Consider the following 27,747-nt stretch of genomic DNA (forward strand, 5'->3'; position numbering starts at 1 on the left):
AAAAACCGGAAGCACACTATGACTACATACTGAATCTCCATTGATTCTCCACCTTTGAAAGTTCTGGAAACATATTAAGCAATTAAGTGACCAAGTAGAAAATTAACATGTGGACATTTGATACATAAAAGTCTCGGAAACACATTTCATGCCGACATTTCGGAGATTGTTCTGAGACCCAACGTTGTGCTACTGACAAAACTTCCACTTAACTTCAAAACAAGAGCCCTATTTACAAAAAACTAATGGAAGACAGGAAGAGTTTGACTTTTAGCTTGAATGCTCATGGGGCGGTTCAGTATGACTAGTTTGCCCACGGTGCATACTTAAAAAATGTCCCCATATAGTATACATCCGGGTATTTCTCGCATACTCAGTCTTTTCATACTATTTAATGTGAACGCACTACATACTCATGTTGACGTCAGACTTAGTAGACAATTTTGTGAGTCAGCTTGACAGCCGTCCCACTGAGCACACTTTGGAGACTTTTTACTTGCTGGAATTCCCTGTTTAATCATTGAGTGACTTTGTTAGTACTTTGTGTCAGAGCGGGAGAGCGCTGGATATTAAATTCTACAGAAAAGATGTGTCATTGAAAATACATCAAAGTGTGGACAGGAGATGAACCTGTCTGATATCTGCCAAGAGAATTTATCAAAACTCAGTGAACTTTAACAACACTCGCAATCTTTTCTCACTGAAAGGGGAGGAGAGGTGAGGTTATTTTTAGACTGGAACACTGAACAAAAAAAAAAAAAAAACATAAGAGAGAAGAAGAGGTATGTGTACTAATCTCTGATGTTTTTGTTCCAGTACAAGTGATGAGCTCTGTTCCTATCTTAGCTCGACTCAGCAATCTCTCTTTTTCTAATTAATCCTATTCCTTATGACAGTTAAAGCACATCCTAAGGTGTCCCCTGGAGCAAAGCTGACAAGCTCGGAACTAGTGAAAAATTCATTAAATGCCCCGCCTTTAACGCTGTCTTTCAAGGGATAATTTCCCTTATTTCCTCCTCACGCTATGGTTGTTTTTCCTGTTCTCTTCCTCACTCTGACAATAGTGACGTTACCCGTTAGCTCTGATGATAATACAAAAATATTCATTGTATCTTCTCTATACCAGAGGCACCTGAGAGTTCTTGCAACGATGGCAATAATGATAGTGTGTGTGTGCATGCGTGCGTGCGTGCGTACGTGTGTGTGTGTGTGTGTGTCAGCTTGCCTTTGCTTCCCTTCATTTTTCAAAGCCACACAGAAATGTATAGCCTGAAGTCTTGTTTTGCTAAAAGCCTAGCTGGAGTGCACGTCATACTAAAGGGTGAATGAGGGTGAGAGAATATGACAGTATAATGGGCACCAAAGTAGGGTCTTTGGTGCCTGGGGGCGACCTGAAGAGTGGTTTCAGCCTAGCATGGGAACAATCAGGCCGTCTCCTTATGTTGAGAACTCTTTGCTTGCTTATTAAGACATGTGATGGACTGCTTGCTGACTCACAGCTGCTTTTCTCTACTGTGGGCTCAGGCATCACCTCCCTGTCAGGAGGGATGGTGCAGACATGCAGACAGACACAGCCCTGCCCACCTCTACTCATCCCATCCACTTGTTTCTGTCTCTTCACTCATGTCCGTCTGCTGTCATCCATCACTTTGGTGTTGTTTTTAATCACTCATCTTTGCTGACACACTCAGACTTTTGTCTGTTTTAGACTTTGCTCGAGTCTTTGGGGAACAGAGGTGTAAAGAGCACTGATGTATCCTACTCAAGTAGAAGTACTATTACTTGATTGAAATAGTATACAAGTACAAGTAAGTCATACATAAAATACTCAAGTACAAGTAAAAAGTAGCTCAATTAAACACCTAAAAAGGAAGAGATCAAATCTAGATCAAATCTAAATGTTTTGCCAACATGTACAATTCTTTTTTTAGTTAAATAACACCAATTAATTAAAATAATCAAAGGCTCTAAGTATAAGTACATTTATGAACTCTAAAATTGAGAAAATAACCGGCATTCAATGGTGTTTTTTGTGGGGTGCATTACGTTTAATCTGGTTGGTCGGCTATGATGTGTAGCATTTGATTGTTGTCTGGTCATTTCATGATTTGTAGTTTCACAAAGTCAGTAGATCATTTAAAAAAAAATACATTTTTACTCACTAAGTGTTGGATGCTGATTGTAACACATTATTTGACTTTTTTTGAAAGCATACTTAGGTATATGTAAATTACTGATTTAGAAATATACTCTATACAGTAACGTGAGTACTTGTAATCCGTTACTTCCAGCTCTGTTGAGGATCTCACTTTTATGGGAGTGGTTGATAAAAGAAGAGTTGAAATTCTATTGGAAAATTTTAGAAGAACTTATGTTTGGGAGTAACAGAGGAGCTTTTTGTCTTTGGAGCACAATCCAGAACATGGAGAGCAGATTGGAGATGATCTCGAGTGATGAAACCACTGTATGTTTACAGCATGGGAGAATGTGCATGACATTGCTGCAGTCAGAGCATCAGTGTTGTATAGGAAATGACTGTAGCGGCAGCCAGCACAGCAGCGGTTGTGAAGCACTTACGCTGAGCGTGCCCCCCCACCCTTCCACCACAAGCTAAGGGGAGGAGGTTACTGCTTCTTCTGTGCGATGGGGGAACGAAAGCACTGGCAGCAGAATCATGTCTGCCTCCGACTCCAGTGCTACAGGACTCATCTGTAATAAGGTATGCAGTAAATTCTCTCCCCCCCCCCCCCCCCCCCCCCCTTCAATCACTCTGCATGCAGAATCAGAGTCCATGTCAGTCCCTCATCGACTGCAGAGACATCCTCCCTCTGTTTACCTCCTCTCCATCCCTCTCGCTCTCTTCTGGTTCTCACTTCGCCAGTATTCCCACACTTGTTATCGCATCTTTTGCTCCTTTTCCGTATCTTCTCTGGACACACCAACAGTTCGCCTTTGATTTGTCTTTTCATGTGTTACATTTAAAGCTTTACTTAAGGTTTCTCATCTGTTGAATCATTGCAGTTATTACTTTATTTATGTGGAAGTAATTTCCAAAGTATTGCAAGCATTGTCTTCTATATGAAAAACATCCTATCTAAAGTCCTGTCTTAAAACTGTCGAACCATGTCTAAATGAGTTTTTAAAGAATTGTCTTTCCGTGTGTTTTCCCATTCCTAGTAAAGGCTGGCTGTGTACCATGTGCTTACTGCCCTCTGTTAGTGGCAATCTGCTGCAGGGTCAGTATCTCATGTTTCACATTCTAGCATGTGATGGATATTTCGTCGCATGCTGAAGCTGAGACGCTCAGAACGCAAAATGTCTTTCAGACACTCTAATGCTGCTTCACCAGAGAGACCTACTGCATGTGTCTGTGACTATATTAGATTTTATTATTGATCCTAGTATTGTGCTGTGGGCAGAGGTTCTATTCAGGATATAACTGAAGGTTTGTCTCAGCCTGCACTCAGTGCTCTGTGGTTAGCTCGTCTGTTGAATATAAAGATGAGAATTTGATGAGCAGATATTTTTTTGAATTTTGTGGTGCTCATTCTAAATCTTAAAGAGTAACAAAACTCCAAAATTCACTTTTTTCTGCAAAAAGCAAATGTATTTTCTATGAAGTAGTGATTTTCATTGATTTTTGTCCAGCTTGCCTTTTTAGTCATTGTATTTCAACTTGGCATATTTTGTTGGAAGAAAAAAAGGAAGAGTGACTGCCCTCTATGGGCTGAAACCTGGCTATAACAATGAAATGTTGCTATTGGCTAAGATGAATGCCAACGATGTGTTGGTGTCTTCTTACATCATGAACCACCAATGTTGGCCCCGCCCCTCCGATAAAAACTGGCACCTGTGGACTCTGCCATCTCTGGCGACTTTGGTTTGAGAGAATTCTGAATAGAGAGGATTAGTGAGTATTGAGTAAGTAGTTAGCATAGTATACAGCAGAGGTCCCCCAACTGCGGACCCCAGACCTGGACCTACAGAATAGAGCTGGGCGATATACCGGTTCATACCAAATACCAATATATATTTTAGTTATGGTATACATTTTTAATATACTGCTGTACCGGTGTATTTGATTACGCTACTTTCGGAACGCTACGCTGCGCCGTATTTCAGACCGGACTCTTTTCAGTGTTGAACTTCTAAATAGGAAGGTAAACAGTAGCGCTCTGGTGTTAATTACAGTGTAAATCATACGTGTAAATGGATGAGAAAGACACAATTGGAAGCTCTGAAGCTGCATGTGAGCATGTGCCTGCGTGCGCATGCCTCTGCTACAGGAGAACAACTCTCCCGGACACGGAGACACGGTTAGCTTAGCATGTCGACAGTAATACACAAAAAAAGGGAGCAAAGGATCACAATTTGTAATTCCTATAAAGCATAAATAAGTCCCGGTGGAGCTGCAAACATAACGCATACCTTATTCACCATAAGAAACCACCACACCACTGAGTATGCAGCATTTAAAGCTAGAAATCAAGCTAATGCTAAAGCTAAGCTAGCACGGCAAAGAGCCACTGGGCTGCTGTTGCAAACTTGTATTACTACTAGTGTGGAATTATTCTACAATGTTCACTCATCATGACAGTAAAATAGAGCATCATAAGTCAATCTACTGCAGTAATTCCGCTCTTTTATCTTTATCTTTATTTTTCTTTATCCTCTATCCTTTGTTTATCCCTTATCCTTATATTTATCACTATTATTATTTAAATAAACCTTTCTGATTCTGATTCTCAACCAGTATAAAATGCTGTGACCACCTGACTATGCATGAAAAGAGAATACAGTGAAACTTTTGGAATTTACAAAAATACCGTGATATACATTTTTGGTCATACCGCCCAGCCCTACTACAGAGTAAACTGGAGTTATGAATTAAAACTTAATGTAGCGTTTCTATATTTAGCCTGTGCTGCTATTGCAGTATTCAAGGTACTGTTCTAGCCAACAAGGTAACGCTCAAACCAATTGCATGCAAGTTCTCCATCTCACATGCCATGGCTGAACCAATCAGGTTTGTGCATGCCCAGATAAACATTGCCGACTCAGACCAGATAGCTGTAGATGAGTGCATCACACAAAAAAGCAGAAGAAAAAGTAAAATAAACAGACGACGGAGCTGGAGAAAGTGAGAGATTCAGAACACAGATCTGGAGGAAGAAAGAGACAGAAGATAATGTCAGACAAAGAGATGTGAGACAGAGCAGTGATGAAAAATAAGGTAGAAAAAGCCAAAAAAAAGAAAATTAGCATAAAATCAGTCAGCCTCATCTGACAATGACCGATGTGAAACGGCAAAATGAGACAAACATAAAGGTTTTGAACAAACATACCCACTCACATCTAAAGCAAGACCAAACCATCAGGATCCTGAGCCATGTATTTACTGCCCAGCAGTGTTTCCATGAAGGTTTCCTCAGACTTTCTTGGATTTTCCATGATTTCATTATACACAATATGCACACATTATACACATATCATAATTTACAAATAGATAAAGTTTCTTAGTTAGTTTTGTACATTTTCTTTTTATACACATTATGCAGACATCATACACATTGTATCATAACATATAAACAAACAAAGTTTTGTAAATCAAGATTTAAAAACTAGACACGACAAACTAGAGTCGGCTATAAACAAAATTGAAAGAAGTTTAAAATAAAAAGGAAAGAAAGTGAACCTCCGAAACAGTTTCATTAAGATTTATATGTGCAAAATTAGTCCAGACATGCACAATTTCCACCTTTAATACTTTTTCCTCTTAATTTGACAGAGTCCTACTTTTCTTTTGTAAATGAGTGAACGTTGTGTCTATAGTTGTATGTAAATGTTCAGTTCTATTACGTTACAATAAAGATTATCCAAAAAAAAACCCCATTGGAATATGAAATAATTCCTTTTGATTGTTATTCAGTCAGTTATTGATAACATCTAGATTTTAATATTACTACAAGACAACTTATGATTAGAAATTTCAATTTTCTGGACAGAATAGACAGTTTGAGTTTTTTCTGCAAAGGGCTTCGAGGTCCTGACTGTTTAGTCTTTCATTGTCAAGCCAAACTATTGAAATATGTACCAAGAAGCAGTAGATGGTGTGTTAAAGCTTGGCGCTAATGAGACTCAGGCTGTGCCTCTCAGAGTGCAGATCCTCTTCATCCATTTACAGAGTTTTATGTGCTTTAATTAGGTTTTGTTTCCTCAGCTCTGCATTCCTCTTCAGGCACTGGAACGCTTTGATATTGAAATGATATCCATAAACCGTAAACTGTGCTCTAGATGTAACTCGTATTATTTTTGAGTGTGTGGGGGTAACGAGGAGATAATAAAGGAGGAGAAAGGTTGGGGGAAAAATTTGGACGATGAGAATGGAAGGATGATGTTGATAAGAAGTTATATTTGGATGTGGATGTGGATGCTCCAGCTGTGCAAAGGTTTTCAGTCCATTCGGTGAGTGTTAGTTACACATCCACACACACACACAAAAAAAGACTTCTGAAGGCACAGGGACAAGTTTCCCTGTTGTTACATCCAGAGGATGCATAGTAGGTCACAGTGGCTCACCGTCATTATGCTTGGTTGAACACTGGACCGTTGCCAACATGTGGTGCACCTGTGTGAGTAAGTATTCACTGTAGACAACAAGGATGTTCTGGTTGTTAGTGTTGCTGTTGGCACACACCAGTTAAGTGCCGTGAGCACTAGGGTAGGGTAGGCAGACCACCAATGTCAACACCAATGACAATTTCATATGTTTCTGCTGGCAAGTGTTAATTCAATTCAACTTTATTTGTATAGCACAATTTACAACAAAGTCATCTCAATGCGCTTATCAAATTTATAAAGTTCATAATAAGAAAGAAAAAACCCAACAAGATCCACAGGAACAAGCATTTAGCCATCTAACAAAATCAACATCTTAAAACACCATTAAAGAAACATCGCCAATGATTTAATATAGCCTCCATACTCTCCCAACAAGATATATCTCATGACACGGCAGCACATCCGTTGTTTGTGTTGGAAACACAGAAACACAGAGAAAATGACAACAACTTGGAACAGCCTCAGTGAGGTTTATCCACAAAGCCAATCCTTCCTTTTGTACCATTCACTGTAGAAAATACGAACAATTTTCTGACCTTACCTTTGCTGAAGGTCTGGTAGCTCAGGTGTTGGTCTCTCATATTTTAAAAGCTGTCATTTTTCCTCAAAAAGTTTCTTTATCGTCTCTAGCGCTGTCATCCTGACTGTAGTGTTATCCCGCTTTTAGAAGAACGTAGCAGCGAAGGTCACGTGATATCAATTCACTAATGCACTGTGAATTTACGTGTAACATTTAGCATAGCACGGTTACGTCCAAAGGCAGCGTAGAGACCTGCCTTTTTACGTAAATGGTTTTCATCTTGGGGAATTGACTGGGACTATCGAAAAACATTTTCCCTTTAAAAACTAAGAAAAAAAAAATGTTTTCCCCATATTTACTTCATTTGCGCATCTGAAGCGAATATAAAAAAGGCAATCTTTCTTTTCACCATCAAGATCAGATAATGACAGCGTAAGCTCATGTATAACACTTATACAATAAACACATTGATCTAATAAATTGTGACGTACAGTTCTGTGTGCTGCATGAGCAAAGTTCATAGTTTTTCAACAGTTTTTCAGAAGTGAGAAGAAGAGCTTTGTGGTGCTACCTCCACATACGGTATTTACTAGCTGGCTTTTACCACTCACTTCCTTTTTTTTTTCTCACCTTCAGGGTTCAGCCGATTCCTGCACTAGTCGACCCTCTGATTCCGACCTGTCCCTGGAGGAGGACCAAGAGGCGTCTCGGCGTGATGCCGAGCGCCAGGCTCAGCTGCAGCTGGAGAGAGCCAAGGTGAGAGCTTTGGTAGCCATGTGACTCCTTTTGGTAATATATATTTGATCTGTGTCATATTACTGCCTCTCTGTATGTCTCAGAAAATCATTGTTTGGAATACTTTCAAAATAGAAGGAAAATGGAGTTGCACTTTTACTTTACCCATTGTGTTTTCCAACAGTCTAAACCAGTAGCATTTGCAGTAAAAACCAATGTGAGTTACTGCGGAGCTCTTGATGAAGATTGTCCAGTCCAAGGTGCTGCCATTAACTTTGAGACCAAAGACTTTCTACACATAAAAGAGGTGAGATGCAGCACTTTTAAATGCAAATTTATACCCAGGGAATTTTTTGTCCTCTATATTCAGGTTTCCTCAATATATGTTTTTTTAAAAAGGTATAATTTACTGCAAATTCTTAACCCCTAATGCTCGAGGGCCAGATCAAAGCATCCAATTTCATATATTCATATATTAAAATTATTAATTAATAGTAAAACATTCATTATTATGGAAATCAGTCTATGGTTCATTTACAAATATCTACCTGAATGCTTCAAACCTTGAAAAAAAACTATTTATCTAGTTGTTAGGTGTATTAACGTGTTAAAACTGGGAGAAATAATATTTAAATTACACATTTGTTTTCCCAAAAATAATTTAAAAACCCTGGGCAGGATTTTCCTAGTCCAATGTACTCAAACTAAAACGTATGTGGCCTCTAAATTAAAATAATTTGACCTGACCTCTATGGAGGAACACCAGTATCCCTATGGTACAGTTACAGGGTCATTTTGTCCTTTGTGTCAGTGGGTGCCATAGGTAGCAAAATAGCACTGAAAATGCACATTTTTTTTGATCGTATGCTGGATTTTTGGTGAAGTGAGGCTGGCGATAAACGCTGCTTTACCTTTTGCGTGAGAATTATAACATCTGTGCTTTAACGGATGTTTCTCATTGACAGAAGTACAACAATGACTGGTGGATTGGTCGTTTGGTGAAGGAAGGAGCCGACATCACTTTCATCCCTAGCCCAGTGAAACTGGAGGCTATGAGAATAAAACAGGAGCAGAAAGCAGCAGCAAGGTCAGAGGTCACCCAACTGGGTGAGATCTGTGACCCCGCCTCTTGAACGTCTTCTGTATTTGTGTCACTTAGTTTCCCCATTTTTTTTCAAATATCTAGCCCAGTGGTTCCTAAACGGTGTACCGCGGCACACTGGTGTGCCGTAAGATGTTGTGAGAACCATATTGCAATATACAACTACACACAAATGAATATTTTTTATTTTAATACTTTTATTTATTTATTTATTTATTTTAATACTTATTTTTTTAATACTTTTAATACTTTGTATGCACATTCATAATACAGAGGCAAACTCTATACCAATTTTTTTTAATATATTTTGTTAATACATTTTCATGAGTAATATAGTTGTCTTTGTCACATTTTATTTGGCATTAGTCAATAATTAAGCACATTTACAGATATTGTACATGCTATGAGTGATAACACGTGTTATAAAGGCTATTTTGCACAATAGGTGTGCCTTCAGATTTGTACTTGTCCTTTGGTGTGCCTGAGGCACAAAAAGTTTGGGAACCACTGATCTAGCCCATATGGAGGCTTTCTTTCTTAATCATTTCCTCAGGGGATTCACGGATAACGAAGCTTTGCATTATGTTGCTCAACAGGAAAGGAGTGAACGCTTCATCCGGAGGCTGGAGGCCCACCCCGCCACCTGCAGGTAAATAGGAATGAAATAGTCTTCCTGCTGCGTCCGTCTGCTGGGGCGCTGTGAGGTCACATTCGCAGACACTCAATATTTCTGAGCTATAATGGTCCTAAGATAAGTCACATGGTGGAAATCGGACACATTTACATCTGACTGTGACATTATGAGCGATGACCTGCACTTATGGCAGATTTCCACTGGCTCTACTCGACTCGACTATTTTTGTGCGTTTCCGCTGGGAAAAAACACCTCCTCCGTGGTACCTGGTGCTGCTTTTTTTAGTACCTCCTTTGTTGAGGTTCCAATAAAAAGCAGCCCTGGTCTGAAAATATGACGTAGGCACAAAGCAGACACGATTGGGTATCAACTCACGCACAGAGAGGAAGCATTTGGCCACCATTGATATTTGTTAGCGATCTTGTGAGGATGGCAGCAAAAATGTGCAAACCGTGGAGTCTGGCAATTTGGCATGTCAGGTTGGTGCTCAGTGGAAACTAGGGGTGTTTATTGCCTGGCATCTGGCGATACGATTTGTATCGTATGTCACGATACAATCGTTCAGTGCCAGCCATTTTCAACAATTCTACCCACTCATTGTCAGCCGTTTTAGAGCATTTTGACTCATTTTTATGGACCCAGAGAATATTTTGTACTATGACGATCTGACATCTGAAAGATTAGACTGTCTACTTTCATCAGAAAAAATACATTTGTCTCTAGCTTGTTTTGTTCTTCCACAATCAGCAATTGAATAGAGGAAAGTTTCACACAAATCGCCAGTTTGTGACAAAAAGCCGAGAAAAATGGCTTTTTCTAAAAAAAAAACCTATTAGTGACTTTGAAGCAATTTTTTTTTGCTTTAGGAACACCTCAACTTTGGTTTCCTTCTATAAAACTACAAAAACAATACTGAGACTGGGCTTTTGATGGCAACATTATTATTATTTTGCTATCGATGTCAGAGTTGAATTGATTTCTTACTGTATTTTGGCTGTCCTCCAAGTCTCTCCCCCCGTCATTCTCCACACACGTAACTTCCTCTTCATCCCGGACATGCCATCGCGACACTCTCAGTGGTCCACTTAGGTTCCACACATGCTCTGGTCGAGTGTGCGCTGCTGTGAGCTGCTGGGGACTTCAGCATCAACTCTCGTAGTGCCATTTTCTGTCTTGTAAACTCCTTTCCTCTTCCTCAATGAGTTAGAATATAAGGCGATTATTTCAATTTTTTAAATATGTTTTTAAATATATGACTGAAGAAAAAACTAATCTGTAAATCTGTACACCTTCATGAGAACATTATGTATTAAATATATTTTATTGGCATATTTTACCCTCAAAAAATGGCTTTAACATGCCATGTGTCAACAACTTAAAATAAATGGCTTTTAAACCAACTTTGACTATAGTGCAACATAGCTTTAGAGCAACCTAACTGAGGTATATGCCTAGAACAACAAATAAATGCAGGAAGTTAGTACTTTCTTTTTCGATTTTATTGAAAAAACACAAAGTGGTCAACATGTACAGGTTTCAGTGCACTTCAAAGCAAAATAATAATAATATATATATATTTTTTAATCGATATGGATGCATTTTGAATCGATCTGAGAATCGCGCAACGTAATATCGCGATATATCGCTGAATCCATTCATTTTTTTCAACACACCTCGTGGAAAAGCTCCGGAAAAACAGTATCGGGTCCTGAAAGCAAGTAGTGTGGAGCCGTGTTGAGCCGATACCGCCAACGGAAACACGCCATTAGTGACATCAGAATGTGTTGAATTCAACACAATTGGGGAATGGTGGCCTTGTAATCAGAGGGTTCCTGGTTCAAGCCTCACCTGGGCCATCACTGTGGGATGTTGAGCAAATCCCATAACCCCGAACAGCTGCCCAGGCGCCGCAAAATGGCTGTCGACGGCTCCCCAGGGATGGGTTAAATTGCAGAAGACAAATTTCAATATATATGTGTAACAACTACGGATGTAACGATTAATCGTAAGGCAGTTAAAAATCGATTCATAGGTACCACGGTTCACATCAATGCGCTGAAAATTGAGCGCTATATATTAATCCTTCCAGAAGCGGAATCTGCTACTACTTTCTTTCTGGCCGCCATTTACTGTTAAACATTCTCATAAATGGTTCTTTACATCTTTAGCACCGAAAGAATATCTGTAATATTACGTAAATATCTGTAAGAGTCACATTTTTCTATTAGCTCTGTCTGCTAGCATAGGATCTCTTCTTCACTGGTGGAATATCTGCATGCCAACCGACCACTGGGTTACCAGCGCCCTCTGCTGGTCCAAAGAAATATTTGACGTCAACACAGTAAAATGACTGTTTTTTTTTGTTTTTTTTTTTAAAAGTCTAATTGTTAAGGCACAAAATACATTTTCAGTTGCACTTTTAAAAAGAAAAAGAACTATTATGTAGTTTTGAATTGAACCAGGATTTAAATTAATAGGCTTCTTCTTCATTTGTATTATTCCTTTATTTATTTCATTCAAGATTTATTTTTAGTTAAATTGCATTGTTTTGAATAGTTTATCAAGGGATTCTTTTGACAATGAAAAATAAAAGGAAAATAGTACAGTATTTTCCCCCCCAAAAAAATGAATATTTTTCAGTCATCATTTGTCTACAGTCCCATTTTGTAAAATAAATCGTGAGAAAATTGTATCGTGAACCCAGTATCCTGAATCGAATCGTATCGGGAGTTGAGTGAATCGTTACATCCCTAGTAACAACATATATACATGACAAATAAAGGCTTAAAGCCCAGTTTAATTTAATTTACATTTTTAATTTTCAATTTAATACTATCACTAAAATGTTTTAATAAAAATATGAGCTCCTGCTGTGCTAATGGTAACTTCGTTTGTTCTAAAAGCCAAACAGAAGCAGAAACAGGTACGTTTGTGTCCTTACAGCAACTGTATCCAGTGTTCCTACTTTTTCATACTTTGATTGTTACATGAATGAATTATTCCCCGGTGTTAAGGCTGCAAGTGTTCTTACCTTCATTTAACTTCTCCCTTGTGCTTATGACCTGGGAAGACTGAACATGTTCCTCCATATGATGTGGTTCCTTCTATGAGACCTGTGGTCCTGGTCGGTCCTTCATTGAAAGGTTACGAGGTGAGTTTTAACTTCTGCTTAATGGTGTCCTATTGAAGGAAAGGCAGGGAAGATTATGGCCTTGTCACAATACTTCTATATATATTAGCTACTGTATAAACTGCTGAATAGGTTAATGATACGGTACTGTGTTGGTGTCAGGGACCGGGTTAACAAAACGTTGGAGTTTGGTGAGTTTGAGACAGCAAACGGGGAACCTCCACAAAAAGTGAGAGCTGGTCATAGATTAGATGTTTTCTTTTTTTTATGTCTTTTGGTCACCATTTTAGTTCTGTGTAAAAACACCTCACATTTAAAAAAAACCCCAAAAAAAAACACCTATTTTTAAAAAATGGAGCAACCCTGAGAGCTTTCTTTCTAAACTTTGAGTACAAAAAGCTATAAAAAGCATTACCTGCAGGGTTGGGGTCAATAATAATTGTAAACTAAACAATTATAGCATAATTATAATTGTAATAGTAATTTTAAGAATGTGCTACTGTCATAATTGTAATTAAATTGTAATTCAGTTTAGATAATTGACTTTGTAATTGTAATTCCCATGAAAAAAACGATAAAAATTGCCAATTATAATTTAACGCTAAACTGATTAACCATGTTACAGTTCTATGTACAGTTCTACACATATGTTGTTAACAATTATTATAATATGTTTCATATCAAGCTTTGCCACATTTTACCATTTAAAATATACATACAGTATACAGTAAATCTAGGAGTATACTGACACAAAAAAGGTTCAAACCCCCACACCAAAAATATTAAAACATATATTTTCATAGATTAGGAAGCCTTACAAGGAAACCAATATATATTAAATAGATTAGATGATAGATATTTGTTATTAGTGTATTTTACAGCTGATTTAGGACCTGTTATCATTAGAGATGCTAACAGAAAGCTAACACAAGAGCAAGGTTAACTTTTATTAGGTTATTTGTTTCAGCCTCAGTAATTGTGATTCACTGTAATTGAACTTTAGTAATTGAGAAGGTAATTGCATGTAATTGAATATCAGAGGATAAAAAATAATTGCAATTTGATTGTAATTGGATAAAAAAAAGCTGGTCACTGTAATTGTAATTAAATTCTAATTGCACATGTGTAATTGAAAATGTAATTGACCCCAACCCGGTTTCCTGTCACAAATTATATTAATCTGCATCATCTTTTCCTCACAATCTGAATTCAATCACCACTTAGTTTTCTGTAAAGTGTTAATGTTTTATTGTGTATTTACAATAAATTAGCATTATTATAGACAGAATTAAGAATGTTATAATGTAATAATGTAGTTTGTCCTCAAAAAAGTTTCCCACATTTCACTCTGTGGGTTCAGATGAGTTTGAGGCTGTGTTTCAAATAGTCCCTCCTATCTCCTTTCCTATCCACTTTTCCTTAGGGGTTAGGGAAAGGTGTTAGGAGACTTAGGAAAAGGCGGTCACGTTGTTTTGACAATCAGACGCACTTTCACTAAATTACGTAATGATCAGACGGCGGCGAACGTTAGTGACTTCTGCCGTGGTGAAAAAACGACAAACTACTAAAAGCACATTTACAACACTTTCTGCTGATATAATCTCAAATATCACAAGGTTTGATTGTACTGTAAATCAAAGGGAAAGAGGCTAACAGAGTACGAGGAACAAAAGTGAAACTAAAAGAACGTCACATTGAGAACGGTTGCTCGCACTCACCTTCCACTCAGACATGAATCCAAAATAAGTATGATTTTATGAAATTGTTAAATTCATGCCCTATATAGGCTTACATAACATTGTAGGCATACAACTAACCACACAAAGCATTTGTAGTTGAATAAAATATGTTGAATAAAACATTATTTGCTAAAAATGTCCCCGATCCCTTTTTCTTGAACGACAGTGCTCTGTTTTCAGTCTTCCTGAGTTTCCGTGAACACTCGGATGAGTGCGTCCCTTTAAATTTTGTCAACGCAAGGAATTGTGGGTGAGCATTATTTCATCTCCTTTGATAAAGGATGCATCAGTGTTTCCTAGGCTAAAGGAGTTTATAAAGGAAGCATTGAGCCTCCTTTCTTTAGCTTTTATAGAATTGGAACGCTCCTTATCATGGCCGCCACTTAAACACTTTAATCTGGGGTTAAGGAAAAGTGGATAGGAACAGAGATACATAGGAGGGACTATTCGGACACAGCCTGAGCTTCATCTCTTGCCTCCTTTATTAAAAAAAATGCCTATTTGAATTCTAGATTAAATCTCTTGATGTGCCTATATTTTTTAAAATCATATTTATCATATCAGGCATTCAAATTGTATTTCAACACACACACTGATGTCATCAGTTCTAACTCCACAGTGATGATGTCATCAATCCCAGCTCTCCAGTGATTGGCTCTGGCACGCACGTGACTGTGCTCGCTCCACTCCCAGTGGACACTTTTATGAAATAATTCATTAACAGTATCATTGCAGTCTAAACAAATGCCACGTCACACACCTTTGAACCAAGCAGCAGCCATGTTGAAAGTCTCAGCTCTGTCTGTCCCTGAACCCCCCCCCCACACACACACACACACACACACTCACACACAGTAGATAAAGTCCAGTAATTCAGCAGCACATACACTTGTTTAAAGCACTCATTTGGCTGAGATGTGAGGTGTGTAGGAGAACAGAAGATATGTGTGCCTGGCATTGCCGTGGCATTGTACTTCTGGGAGGCTTCAGTGGTGAATGCCAGCTTCCTTCTTTCAATCCCCTCCTTTCTCCCTCTCTGGGTTTTTTTCCTCTCTTCTTCATGTTATTTTTGTCTGCTCATCAACGTTCCTTAGCGTTCCTCATCACTGCTCTTACCCTGACCTGCTGTTTTATCATTAACGCTTCCCTGTCTTGCTGTTTCTCCGTCTCTCTCGTGCGCTGTGAAAAAGCACACAGTGCTTCACCCTTTGCTCCAAAGGCAATTCATTTTTCATGACGGTTTGAAAATAGACTGCTTCACCTCATCTTCTAAGTATGATGGAGACTTATGCAAGCAAACCTTCTCCACTACCACAAAAATGATCAAAACGTGTCAAGGTATTTACAATAGAAATTGATTTTATTAAATGTATTTGCTTTAAAAATACATTAAAATAACATTTTATAATGTTTGTATTGTTTTCAATAGTATAAAGACACACAATAGTGTTTAGAGGGAGCTTCGCTATTTGACACTGTGCCCTTAAGCAAGACACAGGCACATTTTTAATTACTCACGGTTTAACCAGTTTCTGCTCTTTTATTAAACAAGTTCAACTTTGAAACTAGTGTTTTTCTTGTTGTAAAGTCCAATTAATTTCCTCAAAGTTATTTTCAGTATTAATTAAAGGTGTTAAAAATAAATTAGAAACACGGATGTCTGATTTGATTATTATTGGGTTATTTTGGTAGTTTACTTGCATTTAAAGTATAGTAGTATGACAGTTAATCAGCTGTTCACTTTTTATTTTGTCATTATATAATTGTGACCTTTTCCTACTACTACTAAAGCACAACTCTTTCATCACCTATAAACCAGTCTTCTAATTCACATCATCTCACGGGTTTGGGAAGAAACCAGTATGTTTATTTATTGTCTTATCAAAATATGATCACGACTAGTCTTCACCATGAAGACTAATGTACAAAATAAATGTTTTGCCAAATGTACAATTAAAAAAAAAAAAAAAAACAACAAAGAAAACAATGATATATATATTTGAAATTTTAAAAAAATTCTCAGGCTCTTGGTATAAGTAAATTTATGACCTCTAAAACTGAGAAACTAACCGGCACAACGTTTAGTCTGGTTGGTGGGCTATGATGCAATGCATTTGATTGTTGAAATGTAACAAATTACTTTACTTCTTTTAAAACATACTAAAGTATGAGTAACATTACTGATTTAGAAATATACTCAAAAAAATACCCATAAAAGCAACTGAACTACAGTAATGTGAGTACTTGTAATCCATTACTTTCACTTCTGCAAACTCCACATAGAAATGTTTGTGTTGTGTATTGAGAACTGACTCTCCTTTGGTCACAGGACAATAATACAAGTTAATAAATGTAAATGAAATAAAGTGATTTTAGAGGACTAAATTATGTTTTGCCCTAAAGGTTTAGAGATAAGAGACTATATTAAAACTGGTTGCCAAATTCACCACTGGGTCTGAACTCTGTGTCATGTTGATGTGGCTTAAAGGCTGGTGGAGTGACTGGACAGAGCAGAAGAACTTTATGGATGATTGGTGAAATATTGGCAAAACTTTAGGATGTTGCGTCTGTGAGCCAAAATATAACAACAAGGTGTAATGTGTGCGCAGAGCTACAGTTTGTATCTCTTGTGTCACTGTTTCTAACTACCAATTTTGTCCTCTATGCGTCCCAGGTAACAGACATGATGCAGAAAGCCTTGTTCGACTTCCTAAAGCACAGATTTGATGGCAGGTGGGTACAACAGACGCTGAATCACTTCCTTTGCATGTAGTGCAACGCTCTCTTTTGTGTAACATTACATTTGAACCACAGAGCGGTTGGTTGGATGGAGCCTATCACATTACGTGGTCGATAGGACACATGGTGATGATGATTTATTTTTAGCAGCGAAAGGGTAGAAGTTCATTCAATCCTTTTGAAATGGAACAGTTGTGGATGTGATGTAATAAGACGTTTCTTCCGTAGGATCTCTATTACACGCGTGACTGCTGATCTGTCACTGGCAAAGCGCTCGGTGCTGAACAAGAAGGCCATCATGGAGAGATCAAACACTCGCTCCAGTCTAGGTGAGTGACAAAAAGTTGTGTTTGATCTTGTCTTCCTTCCAAATAAAGATTAATACCTGCTAAGAATAGATATTTCCTTTTCCTTTGATCTCAGCTCTGTATTCTGATGCGCAGTGAAAAGTTGCTAACAACAGGCTGTTTGTACTGGTTTGAATGCAGCTGAGGTCCAGAGTGAGATCGAGAGGATCTTTGAGTTGGCCAAGTCTCTCCAACTGGTTGTCCTTGACGCAGACACCATTAACCACCCAGCACAACTTCTCAAAACTTCCCTGGCACCCATTGTTGTTTACGTCAAAGTGTCTTCGCCTAAAGTAAAGCACAACACACACAATGACCTCATGACCAAAATCTGATCAAAGTGTGTTTCTATCACTCATTGAAGTAAATTAAGATACAAAAATAATGATTACCTAAAAGTGTGCAAGTACTGCATATCAAACAATCACTGTGTGTGGATGTTTTGCCAGTTATAATGAGTAACCTTAGATTTCTGAAACAAGTTTGTGCTTTTTTTGCTTGTATACATTTTCAATGGAATATATATAACTTATAAGGTCAGTACAAGGACTAGAATCTGATGGGTAGGTGTACATGTGGATATCGATGTTATGTAAGTCTAGGTAGGCCTATGAATGTGTCAGGGTTAGGTGGTGGTGTGGACCCAAATTCAGGGAGAGATGGAGGCAGAATGCAGGCGTAGCATTCTTGGAACCAGTCCATCTTTAATAATAATAAAATAAACGTCACAGGACACAAGGGGGTTGACAATACAATGAACCAGCAAACATTCAGTGTTCAAGCACTCAGCTAAATAGTGGAAGAGGCCTGATTAGGAACGGGCCACACCTGGGTGGAAACATGAGGGAGCTAATCAGTCACAAACCAAGCATAAAGACATCACTGGGGGTGGAGCCACAAGCAGGAATCCCTGGAAACACAGAGACAAGAGTTAACACAAGAGAACATACTCGAAAATAGAAAAACTAAAAGACCACAAGGGCTAAACAGAACCAAAGAGAATGCTTGTTTTTGTTTAAAACTGTGTGTATTTTGTTGTGTATTTATATATATATATATATATATATATATATATATATATATATATATATATATATATATATATATACATATGCATTTGCTCAAATGTCAGTTATTTTGTTCTTTGTGAAATAGCTTAGAAGTAGGGGCAGAACTAGATAAGCGTTAAGCTTCCTTCTGCCTCTTCTCAAACATTGCTGGGGCTGTTTTAAGTGAGCAATGATTGCTATATATTATTTTATGTTTGAGATAAATAAAATCAAATGAAATCAAACTGAATTGAATCTAAAAAATTAGTATAATAATCACAACAAATCGTTTCTGACCTGAATTCGAACCAAACCTGTGCTTTCTCATGGTACAAACAGATATTTGTACTCGCATGGTACAAACATCATTCGCACAATTTTGCAAGTACTTTTCTCAATCTGGTATGAACTACATTAATAATTACCAATAAACTATTTTCAGAGTTTCTGTGACCTGTTATGTATCACATTTTCAAATAACAAAAATAACAATAGTTGTTGTTCATGTGAATGCATCTGGCTCAGGTTCTCCAGAGGCTGATTAAATCCAGAGGAAAGTCACAAAGCAAACACCTGAATGTCCAGATGATGGCAGGAGACAAACTGGCTCAGTGCCCACCGGTGTGTGCTCCTCTCATTTTCATGTGTGCGTGTGTGCGTGTGTGTGAATTTTTTTCAACATATTGTCTCATTGTTTGATGCATCAGGAGATGTTTGATGTAATCTTGGATGAGAACCAATTGGAAGATGCTTGTGACCATCTGGCAGAGTATTTAGAAATTTACTGGCGTGCGACACATCTACCTTGTTCTGCACCAGTTAATCCTATAGTGGACCAAAGTCTGATCACCCCTCCTTCAGCTAACTCCAGCCAACAGGTATGAACGCATTGATAATACGCTTTTTAGCATTTTAGCTCAATCATTATAAGTAACGCATTATAAGTACTCACGTTACTGTAATTGAGTTTCTTTTATGGGTACTTCTACTTTTTTTTTTAGTATATTTCTAAATCAGTCATTTTATTTGAACTTAAGTACATTTTAAAAGAAGTAATGTAATTTGTTACATTTCCTCACCCAACTGATACAGAACAAATTATTATTTTTTGTTTTAAAATGATCAATAGACATTGTGTGGAATGCTCAACAAAATTATTTGAAGGTTTGTAAAAATATTTGTCAATTAAAAAAATCTGCCAATATGCTTTAGAAAGTCGATTCAGGTTGGGATTTGTAAATTTGTATTTGTCATTTTAAGGTTATTAGAGAATAGTGAAAATTGTGTAGACTGACAGAGGAAGGTTGGTGGGTCATTAATTATGTATTTATTAAGTTAAGGGGCAGAAATATAAGAATTTTGTTCTTCTTTCTGCTCCTTTCCAATCATGAAAACGCTTCATTTGGACTGTGCTATTATTTGATGTAATAATCTACTCTATGTTGGTTTGCATTTTCATTAAAGGAACAAATAAATAAATAAACTACAAAAAATGACCAGACAACAATCAAATGCATCACATCATAGCCAACCAACCAGATTAAACGTAATGCGCTGCACCAAAATAGCACTGAATATGGGTTATTTTCTCAGTTTTAGAGTTCATAAATTTATCTATACTGAGAGTCTGAGAATGTTTACATTTTGAATTTAATTCATTGTTGTTATTTTTAATTTTTTAAGGAATTTTACATTTTGACAAATGTTTTTATTTTATAAAGATGCCTTTGTGGGAAAAAAAATTAGGTTCCAATTGTGCAATATTTTGTTTATTCCTTTTTAAGTTTATACTTAAGATGTTTACTGTATGCAAAGGATCTGGGGCAAGATTCATCACCAAAAATCAACATGGGGGATAAAAGAAACTAGTAAATTTTACTTTGAGTACTATTTAAATGAGCTACTTTTTACTTGTATTTTATGTATGACTTATTTGTACTTGCGTACAATTTGAATCAAGTAACAGTACTTCTACTTGAGTAGGATATATCAGTAATCTTTCTTTACACCTCTGACCACTAGCTAAAACCTTTCTATGTGTCCAAACTAGTTTTCGGAGACTCAGGAGTTGATAGAATGATTGCCATCGCACTCAAAGGTGAGGAGAAATCTCCCTCCTTGCTTCCTGTGTTTGATTCTTTTGTTATCTGTAACAATATTGTCAAATGTGACCTTTGACCTCCTGCAGGAGCAGCCTGTGCTGTTGGCTGGGGTCAGTCCAAAAGTCATAAAGCACAGGAACCGGACGGGGGCACCAGGGGGCAGCAGCTGCCCTTATCCCTCCTTGACTAGCCACCACCTTAGTGTCATCAGGGGGCAAAGTTTGCAGAAGCAGAGCCCCCAGAGGAGGAAGGAGCACGAGGTGGTGAGCCGGAAGAGGAGGCAGCACAACGACAAGGAGAGGAAGAGCAGGAGGAAGGAGGAGAGAGAGATGGAAGAGTCAAAATCTCACTGCTTTGCTGCCCCCTGCTCCGGCTGTTACATCTCAGGATTGCTGCACACACACACACACACACACACACACAATCATACAAACACAAATACACACACATAGATATCAAAGACCAGTACAGCCGTGCAGTCAGCGTTTGCCACCTCCCCTCCCCTCTCTCTTCCTCACACCCCTCCTGAAATGATCCGAAGCTGCAGGTCACTGAAGAAGCCGAGGCATCCCATGTGTGTTCAAAAGTCCTCAACACACAAAGGCTCCCTCAGCTTGTGCACAAATCACACACCTGTGCAGTTACAGTACAGCCTTTAGCAAAGCTATCAGGATAACACACAGGTATATCTCCCAATGCAGGTTCCTCACAGATTCTTTTCTGATAGAAAATCTTGTTGGTCTTCCTTCACTAAAGCTCAGTATAAACTCCTTTCTTTCAAGCACAATCACATCTGTTAGTCACCTTTGGGCTCATCTGTGGTGGGACCCCTGTATAAGCAGAAAAAGTGTTTTTTTTAATTCCTTTTATTGTCTACTTTCCCTCCATCTCTTTGTTTACCTAGTAGCACTAAAGTAAGCTTTCTTTTGCACTGTTTTTTAAGTTCTCACTGTAGCTCACTTCATATTTGTATGCAACAGTGATGCAAAATGAAGCACAAACATGCACACATTCAATGAGTACTTTGTCACAGCTGTGAACGTGGAAGTGTTGGCACTGGATTATTTACAGCCACTCTGTTCACAGGTGGTTGGAGGTTAATCTTCTTTCAGGAAGCTTCTTACTGGAGCATTACAAGAATGCAAAAGTACGGTAATCAAAAGGAAAACCTCACATCCAATCTTTATTTCCACCAACAGTACTGTAGGGATGATTTTTAGGTGTTGAATGAACTGGTTTAGTTTGGGATTATTATAACCCTAACCTATTTTCTGTTCCTCTTAATCCACTTGGTGATGGAATTTGTAGAAAGTCGCAGAAAAATACACATGATGAGAAAAATGTGGCCTCCTCTTTTGGCATTATTTTTGAGATTCACTCTTAAGATCGGTTTTGTATAACTGAACTATCTAAACTGATAAGAAATTGCTGTTGCTGTTACACAGCTATATATATATATATATATATATATATATATATATATATATAAAATGCATTGAAATGTGTGCTAGCCATTAAATGCAACCTGGCGAGAAACAATGAGTAGAAAATAATCCATTTGTTCAGATATTGACAGTGAAACAGTGATATTGGCTAGCTCCCCGAGCCCATGCACATACCCTAACAAAGCATGCTCCAGTCATAGTTTTAATTCAATTCAATCAAATTCAACTTCATTTATGTAGCGCAAATTACAACAAAGTCATCTTGAAGCGCTTAGCAAAATATAAAGTCCATAGTAAGAAAGAAAGAACCCAACATGATCCACATGAACAAGCATTTTGCGACAGTGGGAAGAAAAAACTTCCTCTTTTTTATATGAAGAACCAGGTTCAGAGGTGGCAGCCATCCACTTTGACTGGTTGGGGTTAATGAACAGAAGGGCGAACAAGACAGGATAGAAGGATAGTCCATCTGAGTGTCCCAGACTAGTTGAGTCGTGAACCGTTGATCAGTCCATCCAGACTAAATGAGCCGTGAACCGTTGATCAGTCCATTCAAGTGTCCCAGACTAGTTGAGTCGTGAACCGTTGATCAGTCCATCCAGACTAAATGAGCCGTGAACCGTTGATCAGTCCATTCAAGTGTCCCAGACTAGTTGAGTCGTGAACCGTTGATCAGTCCATCCAGACTAAATGAGCCGTGAACCGTTGATCAGTCCATTCAAGTGTCCCAGACTAGTTGAGCCGTGAACCGTTGATCAGTCCATCCCAGTGTCCCAGACTAAGCCAATTACTGAGTATTAAAGGATAATGATTACCTGTCATATGATAGATTAAACATTTGTTTTTTGTTTATTTATCATGGAGCCAAAGGACATAGATACCACATGTTAACACGAAATGACTGATCAGACTAAATACACTTAAAGATGCAGTCTGCAATGTTGGAAATCTTGCATTGTTTGAGATAAACAGACCTACTCTAAGCTCGTCTGGATTTAAAAATAACTAATTCCCCCGAACCAAAACAAATACTGAGACATGAAGGCATCGGATTGGTTCTTTTCCATTCGGACCAAATAGCAGGGATTGATCAGAGTTTTTACAGAAATCCAGCTGCTACAGAGGTCTGATTATTTTTTATCCTTTTTTCTGAATCCATATTTTATATGGACTACACTCAGGCCGGAAGGACCATTTCACCCAGAATAACAAAAAGTGTTTCTAAACAGGATTGCAGACTCCACCTTAATGGTTCTTACATCATAAACATGTAAAGGTATTTAGGGGACCTCTAAGCTATTAATGCCCATGTAGCCATTTTTCAATAACTGCAAAAAATACTGTACAACACTATGCACCCAAATTACTTAAAGTTATGACTTTCTCAAGCTTGCATACTCGACATATGTCACTTATTTTTCACTATTTCCTGTTTTACACTCCTCAAATCAACACATTTTCCCTTAATTCCCGGCAAAAGCTTAAATGACATCATACGACAGTGCTCAGTCCCGTATGTAAATAGCAAAGTACATGCATGACATATCATAATCTTGTTTCATTAGAAGGGCTTTTAAAGACCAAAATACTTGAGCCGTTTAGTCGTCAGAACACAACATGAGCTGCATAACCACTTCTAAATACATTATCAAGGCTTAGCTGTACATACTGTATATTCAAATTGCAGAGCTCATATTACTATGATCAACTATCACAATATGAGGGGCACTGAAAGAGAGATAGAAGGGTTTAAATCACGGTACACATGTTTTTTGTCTTTTATTTAATTATCAGTTTTGAAGAATAATGCACTGCTTGTTTAGAAAACCTTAGTGATTCTTCCACCGAAACGACCACATCTGTGACACTTCTGCCGATTTTTTCAATCTTTATGCAGAAAGTTTATACAAAATGCAATGTCCTTTTTTTTTTTTTTAAAGGATATATGAAGTAATTTAGTTTTACACCTTTTTTCCCCAAATAATCTCATACTATATATTACTTCACTGAATTTGACAAAACACTAGCCGAGACTATCAAGATACCCCTGATGAGGAGGTTTACTTGCACTACTATCATTTCTATGTATGCTTTTCAATGCAATAACTGCACTAAACGTTATGCTGTACTTTCTTCCAGTACTGAACAAGCTGTCAGGTATGAGGTAGATGTGAGCACTGCCTGATGAGTCAAAAGTATTCATGCTATCCAAACAGTGTTTAAGGTGATGATGATGATGATGACGTGTACAGGATTCTTCCTCTGTCAATAGCACACATGAAGGAGTGGATGAATAAAGGTATATCGTGTGTATCCTATTCTGAGTTTTTACTGCCCCTTAATGTTTCCTTAATGCTGCTTGGTGAATGGAGGTTAGAAATTCTGTATTCCTGTTGGAGCAGTTATGTTTTATTTTACCCAAGTGTTACATTTCTGAGCAGAGAGAGATACACCCTCATATCTGTCCTGCTAAGATTGCTTTTTAATGAGGTTGAGATTTAATCCCACATTCAGAAAAGTATATATCTAGCCTTGTGTTTTACCTCACACCAGTAAATTAGGTTACCCAGGCTTTTGAAAATACCTGATGGATTAATTCTTAAATCCACCAACAGAGGGCACAAGAAGCATGTGTTTTCTCAACAGTATCATCCATTGTCCATCCACCATTTACAGCAAACATGGCTGTTCAAAGACCTTTTAGAGAAGCAGGTCCTCATAGACAAAAAGTTATTCCATTTCGTAATAGAATTTAAAATACATTTACTTGTTCACAACATAAAAGCAGGACACTGCATTGACTCTTGGAATCATCAACCAGGAAGTTGCTATTTTGGTGTTAAGCAGCAGGTTTACGCACAGCACACACACCAGCAAATCCCAAATTTTGAGAGGAAATGGTGAACTATTGCCGTGTTTTTGTCTGTACTAATCGGTCAGACCGTGAAATACATGTGGAGTTTTATAGACTGCCAAAAGTTACAACAAATCAGGGAGAACAATGTCTGCATTTTATTGTCAGTCGTTCTACACCAGGAGAGCAGTGACATGACACTAGCTCACCGGTGTTGCACCAGTTGTTATTGGTGTATATGCAAACACCTCCACCCTCATCTCCTGTCTTGCATTTAAATCCAGCTTCAGGTAGTCCAGTGGACATTAGAATGCAGGATGGAAGGAAGCTGCGTTCTTGCTGGTACGAGGCTCCGCTGCTTCCTAGGCCGCTGGATGTAGCCAGCGTAGCAGTCCGAGGCTCGAGGTCCAGAGTAGTCGCATCTAATGGACGATAACTGTTTGATTTGCCTGAATATAAGATTGCCTGGCGGTCGTTTACTATTTTAGAGTAACTACGCTGCAGGCTCACTATGAAATTATTAGAACTGACTGAGTTATCTGCCGATATGTATTCGTTGCTAATGCGAGCCTCTGCAGCCGCACCCGACCTCCACACTTCTATAAGATTTAAGGTCTTCTACTGTGTATGAGCTTGGTGAAATCCAGGTAGTTGATGATATCAGGAATCAGGATACATAATAGACGGACGACTCTCCGGGTCGTCATTGATCCAAGACGAGGAAGCGGACTCGCATGGATCTGCACCACCAATAAACTGTATTTTTTTTCAAATACCGTTCCCTTTCCTGAGGACCAAGTCCTTCCCTGTATGCCTTTGCATCTATAATGCATTTTCTGTGATTTATCCATCACAGAGTACACCTCCGTGAGCCTGCAACATGTAGCATCAACATCCGCTTACCTCCAGCATGGCCGCGCATCCGGGTTACTGCCAGAAAGTGACGTCGGTGAAAACCCTATATTGAGTATGCATGCTATCCTAAACGTGTGTAAAAGCCATCTCTCTGTCTCTTGACTTGTGTGTGTGATGTGAGCTGAAAGACTCCAACGACCCTGGAAAGCATAAAGCAGATACAGAACAATGAATGAATAGAACATAAACCTTTTTAATCCTGTTCAGATATTCACAAATCCCATTTTTGATAGCAATACCTACACTTTAGTGGCGAGTCCCAGAATCAAGTCATTCTTTTATGAAAACGACTCTCCGACAATTCAAATTTGAACATTTATTACTTTATCTTTGACGGAAATGTCAGGAAGTGATATTAAATAATAGTTTACTTCCTTCTGTTTATTAAATGCCCATCACTGGGATTTAACACAGGTTAAAATCTGAGGAACATTACAGATAGCCTACTTGTATGTTAGGGTTATTACTAAATTTGATTGAGGAATAGAAACGTTTGTGTTTGTTGGAGCTTTCTCACTATAACTCAACCCATATAATTGAATGAACAGATGGTGTACGGTAAGGTATGAATAAGTGAACTTAAGCAGGTTTGGCTTTCACCAGCCTGATTCCTGCTAGAATTGGTATAGCCAAAGTTCATGAGTGAAATTGCTTTTACGCTACACCACCCATTCACAGTCTCTATTAATACTTTATTGCTGGTCAGAGCAGTGTCATATTGTACCCAGGTAGGTTATATAGAGAGGAATATGAAGTTACAGGGTTAGTTGAAAATTAAGGTTAAAAATATGTTGGATAACCCATAATCCTGCGCTGCAAGAAAGCAAGGTTAAGCAGTGAACCACTAGGATTTCAGAATTTATCAACTGCCCTAATTTAAACAGTTGGTATATTCAACTGATTATTTGGCACAAAAAAACAAAGCCAAAATTAAATTTAAAAAACAACCAAAAAAAAAAAACAGTACCACCATTCATTAACTATAGGCTAGGGGTCTGCAACCTGCGGCTCTGGAGCCTCATGTGGCTCTTTGACTCTTTTGCAATGGCTCTCTATAGCTTTCAAAAATATTGAAATAAATAATTATTTTCTTACAGAGGTTATTAATGATTAATGATTTTGACACCGAATAAAATCACGATATAACGATTTGTTAACCTAAAAATAAATCGCATTGTGTAATAACTCTACCACCTTCCTACTTCACCTCCTGAAACAACTACAGATTATTAACTTTCCCTCCACTCGTGGTCAACCTTAAGTTTTATATCCCCGTTAAAATTACTAAATTAACTAAAAGACTATTCAGGAAGTAAGTATATATTTTAATTGTATGGGGACAGATTAATTTAACTGCAAATATGCCGGCTTAATATGCATGCTTGATAAGTGACAGAAATATAGCAATTAGCATGAGTTGAAGTTATTTTTTTGTAGCCCTTCAAATATATTGAATTATCTAAAAACATTATCTGAATTTTATACACTGCGTTGTCTTCATTAAAAAGTTTTTTATTTTTTCCTTTGGCTTTGGCTTTGGGAGGGCTTTAATCCAGGACAGATGAGCCAAAATGCTTCTTTTGAGAGTTAAGGTTGCAGACCTCTGGTATAGGCACTCCAACCTTAAAGAGTAACTAGCCTGAGGTTTTGGCTGACATACGTCGAGGTTGGAAATTCAAAAAAATGCCTTGATTATGGGCGGGGATCCTGGAGCAGTTAAGACACACCCAGCCTATACTATAATATATCAAAAAAACAATCTATGCTATGCTAACTACCTACTCAGTGCTTACTATACCTAATTCTCTCAATCCA

General features: G+C 38.0%; 1 protein-coding gene across 2 annotated transcripts; it reads left to right on the forward strand.

Moving 5' to 3' along the window:
• The first annotated feature begins 2,552 nt into the window (after positions 1 to 2,552).
• cacnb3b (calcium channel, voltage-dependent, beta 3b) lies at positions 2,553 to 24,446 on the forward strand. 2 transcript variants are annotated; one of them, XM_028452046.1, is made up of 14 exons: positions 2,579 to 2,719; positions 7,778 to 7,897; positions 8,061 to 8,183; positions 8,842 to 8,963; positions 9,575 to 9,627; positions 12,516 to 12,535; positions 12,683 to 12,763; positions 17,156 to 17,214; positions 17,449 to 17,549; positions 17,709 to 17,860; positions 19,142 to 19,237; positions 19,324 to 19,494; positions 20,667 to 20,714; positions 20,805 to 24,446. In XM_028452046.1, the coding sequence occupies exons 1-13, from the start codon at positions 2,675 to 2,677 to the stop codon at positions 20,694 to 20,696; spliced, it is 1,173 nt and encodes a 390-aa protein (XP_028307847.1). In that variant the 5' UTR covers positions 2,579 to 2,674; the 3' UTR covers positions 20,697 to 20,714; positions 20,805 to 24,446. The 2 variants fall into 2 exon arrangements, with proteins under 2 accessions (XP_028307848.1, XP_028307847.1); XM_028452047.1 differs by lacking the exons at positions 19,142 to 19,237; positions 19,324 to 19,494; positions 20,667 to 20,714; positions 20,805 to 24,446 and having other exon boundaries at positions 2,553 to 2,719; positions 17,644 to 17,776.
• Positions 24,447 to 27,747: the final 3,301 nt, after the last annotated feature.

This window comes from Gouania willdenowi, chromosome 7 (genome assembly GCF_900634775.1).
Source record: "Gouania willdenowi chromosome 7, fGouWil2.1, whole genome shotgun sequence".
Taxonomy (NCBI): domain Eukaryota; kingdom Metazoa; phylum Chordata; class Actinopteri; order Blenniiformes; family Gobiesocidae; genus Gouania; species Gouania willdenowi.

Excerpts from the sequence above, each read along its gene's own strand:
- cacnb3b (XM_028452046.1), top strand. The coding sequence starts at position 2,675 with ATGTCTGCCTCCGACTCCAGTGCTACAGGACTCATCTGTAATAAG. Across the intron at positions 17,215-17,448 it reads AAGCACAGATTTGATGGCAG|GATCTCTATTACACGCGTGA; the intron begins GTGGGTACAACA and ends TTTCTTCCGTAG. Across the intron at positions 17,550-17,708 it reads AAACACTCGCTCCAGTCTAG|CTGAGGTCCAGAGTGAGATC; the intron begins GTGAGTGACAAA and ends GTTTGAATGCAG.